A 4,423-nucleotide genomic window follows, 5' to 3' on the forward strand; every position below is an offset into this window, starting at 1 on the left:
CGCGCCCGTGCCGTGGTGAGCCTAGCGAGGCTTTGCGCATGCATGCATGCACTCCGACCCAGAGCGCGGCTGCCGCCGGCCGCAGCGGCCGAGCTCTGGCTAGCGCCCGGCTGACTGCCTCCCTGCTCCCTGGCCCCGGTGCAGCAAGCGTCGGGATCTCGGACTCCCAGACGGCAGTTATATCTAGCTAGCTAGCTACCACTGTAGCATGCAGTGTATTGGAACCGAGAGACTTGCCCTGTTGGCGCGCGCACGGCTCCCCGACACGCCCAAAGCCTGCTGCATGCATGCATCGCAGCTTCCTGAATCCTGCAACCGCATTCGGCTTTGGCCTCAGCCCGGCAATAATTGCACTGTGCTACACCTACTTTCGTAAAAAAAAACTGCGCCACACCTGCCTGTCGTGTCGATCTCTCAAGAACGTATACTTGTATACTAACAGTACGACGTCAGTATAGGTACGCATGCATGGATGCATGTGTCACAAGGACGTACAAAGGCTACTGCATACACTGTCTCATCTCTTTCAAACAAGAAGGTACGTAGTGATACGCAGTCGTAGCGTACAGCTGACACGAGCATGGGACTGTTGACGCGTACGACGACGATCTGAGGCGTCCTGTGATCATTACCCTTTCATAGCAAACCAGCTGATCTCCAAACAGTCGAAGGCATGCACACACCGAGGTGACCTTTCAGAGTGAGTGAGTGGGTGCATCATGCATTCATGGCGATCGAGGGACTAAAAGCGAACGTACGATCACCTTTCTCCGAACACTTTTCTCCGACAGCAAAGAGTGGAGGACACATCCATGGATGCATCGAAGAGTTCCCCTGCGATCTATGGATGGAGAGGTCAAAGAGGAACAGCTTTAATTTTTTCCTGACTTAGAAGTGAGAGAACACTATCTAGTACTACTATATATGTAGTATCTAGACTTTAGCTAATTGGCTTTATGGGCATATAGTAAACAAATTACTAACAAGTCTTTTCCATAGACCTTCGTCACCGCGCGCACTGGTCGTCGTTGTGAAAAAAAAAAACAGAGCGCAACCCCCAGGACAACATGCGTGCTGCCTTTCTGCTCGAGAAGTAAAACTACCGTTGATCGGCAGCTTTTAGTAGGTACCTCGAGCTGATCATCGACGTGATTGAAATCAAATGCCGGGAAGGGAGCATTCAAAGATAGCCCAGTTTCGGCTGAAATGCCAATGCCACAGTCGGGCATGGATGCGTGATGCGTCTACCTAGTCAAACTTGAGTGCCAGAGGTACCTGAGAAATCTCAGTGTAACGTCACCGTGAACATCTCGCTAGTACATGTACATATGATCGACTAGCGAAGAAAGATACAGAAGGCATGTCATTCAGATCATCTGTTGCCTGGTCTCTGCTAGTTCCTTCTAAGCAGAAAATACAAACAGTGCCCCCAACCTACCACCTTGAGCGAACAAGACACATCCAATTGCATGATTTGGAGAATGCGCCAAGGCCATCACCCTTTTCAAAGTTCAAATGCGAAATCTACCTTTTCCAGCTTCATGCATGCACTATTCTAAGGGGTGCACCTTGGAGAATGGTGCTGCTCCTGCATGCTCCAAGGTAACCCCAACGTACTACTACATGTATCTAGGGATACCTTTGCTTGTGCTGGCAGCGGGCTAAACATCATCATCTATTTACCTTTGCTTGTGTTGAGTACTCCTCCCTTGCTGATTTGATTTGGATCTGATAGCTAGGTGATCGAGGACACAGGGATGACAGGAGTGAAAGGGCTCAAATCCCAAGCTAGTGTGATGTGCACATAGAAAGGCATACTCTATTGCTATCTTCCATTCCTTTTCCCTTTGACCTCTTGTGCAAGCAGTAGACTCTTCACTCCTTTTCACGAGGTTCAGGTAACTTAGATGTGTGCACAATATCCATACATGTAATGCTCACAAGCGAATTTATACCGAGTCTCGGCTACTACCTATAATAATTGTTCATGTCATACATAAACATAGATAACTCCTCCAATAAACTAACTAAATCATATTTTTCAAATTTGATATGGACCTACAGGTAAGAGAGTACTAAAAATCAGCATATATCTTAGAATACACTGTAGACTAACTACTTATTAGTAATTAACTTTTCTCTCTCCTCTCTTCTTCTCTTCTCCAAATAGGAGATATGATGAGCTGGATTCCTTGTAGCTAGCTGATTGTACCTCTGGAGACGCCCTGAATGGTTTGAAATTTATCAGCGAGCCACTGGCTGCATACGGTTAGGATATAAAATAGGAGGTGCTTGTTTGGCAGCATGTCTCGTTTTTCAGCACAACATGTGCAGTAGAGTATATACTGAAACACTAGTTGCTTTTACAAATTAAGTGCCATTTTGACATATAGTCATTGTCAGTATGCGCTCAATTGACCTTACATCCTTGTTTGAGTGTAGCAAGCTGTTACTACTCTGCTTAGACAAGTCTAATTTTAACCGGAAACATGTGGGCCCAAGTTTATGTGTTGAACTACGTACATTTTCGAATGGCACTTTATACTTACTACTGGAGCGACACGTAGGCTAGCTAGTAACTGATTGATCATACCATTTCAAATTTAAATTGAGAAGCATTCTACCAATAGCTGCCGACACAGAGTGGAACTGTACTAGGGAACGAAGTGCATGCAAACCCAAAGCTGGAGCAGTGCCGTGCCATCGTCATCTCCAAACTCCAAATGATTGAGACCGGTCGAAAATCAAACGGAGCACAGCAGCACCGGCCTCTAGCCTCTAGCTACCAAACAAAACGATGGCGCTCTCTGGTCAATCCAAACCCACTTCCAAATCAGAAGCCAGCTGAGCTGAGCTGAGCTAGCCAAGAACAGCACGGTACATTACACGGAAGAGGTCATCTAATCAACTGAGACCGATCAACATTAAAATCAAATTGATTAAGATAGCTCCTCCTCCTGATTAACCATGAACAGTACCAGATCACAAGAAGCTTAATTACCATCCGTGACATGATCAGCCAAGATGGTTCTAGTTGATTATTGATGAAGCTAGCTAGAGCTAGCCGTCATGGAGGACGACCCAGATGTCGGAGAAGGCCTGGAGGATGACGGGGTGGTGGCGCGGCGCGTTCAGGGACAGGTACGACCGCAGCAGCCGCTCCAGCTCCGGCGCGCCGAACAGCTGCCGCCCCAGGATCATCTCCACCATCGACGACCGGAAGTCCGCGTACGGGTCCCGCGACCGCTTCACCACCGCGAACCCCTTGCGCACCCGCTCCTCCGCCGCACACACCACAGGACGGAACCCGTCCCTCACGCCGCACGTGTCGCAGCTGCTCGCCGCGCGACGGTGCCGCCTCTGATGATCCTTCTTGGTCCTCGGAGGCGGCGGCGGCGGCTTGGGCGCCGACGATGCAGGGGACTTCTTCTTATTGTTCTTCTTCTTGGTGTAGAATTCTGAGGAGTCGGAGGAGAAGCTTCTCGAGGAAGAGAAGAAGGTCTCCGCCGACTCCCCTAGCTTCTTGGCCCCGCCGCGGCCGCCGAGATCATCGGCGTCGCTGCTGAAGACGTCGGCGCCGTCCGTGTCGGCGTCGGCGTCGTCCGAGCTGCTGAAGCCGTAGGGGTTCGACAGCAGCTTCATCTTGGTCTTGTCGTTCTTGACACCACCACTGAGGAGATTGTGGTGGTGATGAGTAGTGTACTCGCGAGGGCTCTTCTCCTTTTCCTTCTCCTTCTTGCTCTCCAGCAGAGGCGGTGCATCGACGGAGAAGCGGGAGGGAGGTGCCGGGGCGACGACCGCGCGACGGTGGAGTCGGTCGATGGCGGTGGAGAAGGACTCGGTGCGGCCCACGACGGCCGCGTAATCGCGGCTGGAGGAGGCGAGGTAGAAGTCCCTGTCGCGGGCGACGGCGGCGTCCGCGGCGAGGAGCGCGCGGCTGGAGGAGCACGCGGAACTCGGCGGAGGCTTGCACGACGCCCCCGCGCCGGGGGCCGTGGACGACGACGAGGAACAGGTGGACGCGTTGGTGTTGCAGGTCGAGCGAAGCAGCGAGCCCGGGCTGAACATCCGGGCCAGCCGCTCCCGGAGCCGGCTGCTGCTCCTCCCGCCGCCGTCGTGGTCCATTGCTACGGCTAGCTGAGTCACTGATGCCGTGCTGGCCGTTCTTGACGCAGGGAGCACTAATGCACTAGCGGCGAGTGTTATATATAGCGAGCGCGGTGGAATGGAAGCAAGCAGAGAGGGAAGCGTAGCGGCGTCACGTGTGGGACCGTTCTATGAAAAATTTGTTTATATGATAATATATGTCCATACTTTTTTTATTTGTAGTCTAACCATTAGATAACAACATAAATAATGTGAATAAGTTCTATTTTTTTAAACAGGTTCTATAAAATTTATTTTCCTCCAGTGTTTTGAAATG

The 4,423-nt window shown here is 51.0% G+C and overlaps 1 protein-coding gene across 1 annotated transcript; it reads right to left on the bottom strand.

The window, feature by feature from the left end:
• Nucleotides 1–2,815: 2,815 nt before the first annotated feature.
• On the bottom strand, nt 2,816–4,161 carry LOC133909738 (transcription repressor OFP7-like). The gene has a single exon (XM_062352297.1). It carries the CDS (start codon nt 4,123–4,125, stop codon nt 3,061–3,063), a length of 1,065 nt encoding a protein of 354 aa, XP_062208281.1. The 5' UTR covers nt 4,126–4,161; the 3' UTR covers nt 2,816–3,060.
• Between the last annotated feature and the right edge of the window lie 262 nt (nt 4,162–4,423).

Source organism: Phragmites australis, chromosome 2 (assembly GCF_958298935.1).
Source record: "Phragmites australis chromosome 2, lpPhrAust1.1, whole genome shotgun sequence".
Taxonomy (NCBI): Eukaryota; Viridiplantae; Streptophyta; class Magnoliopsida; order Poales; family Poaceae; genus Phragmites; species Phragmites australis.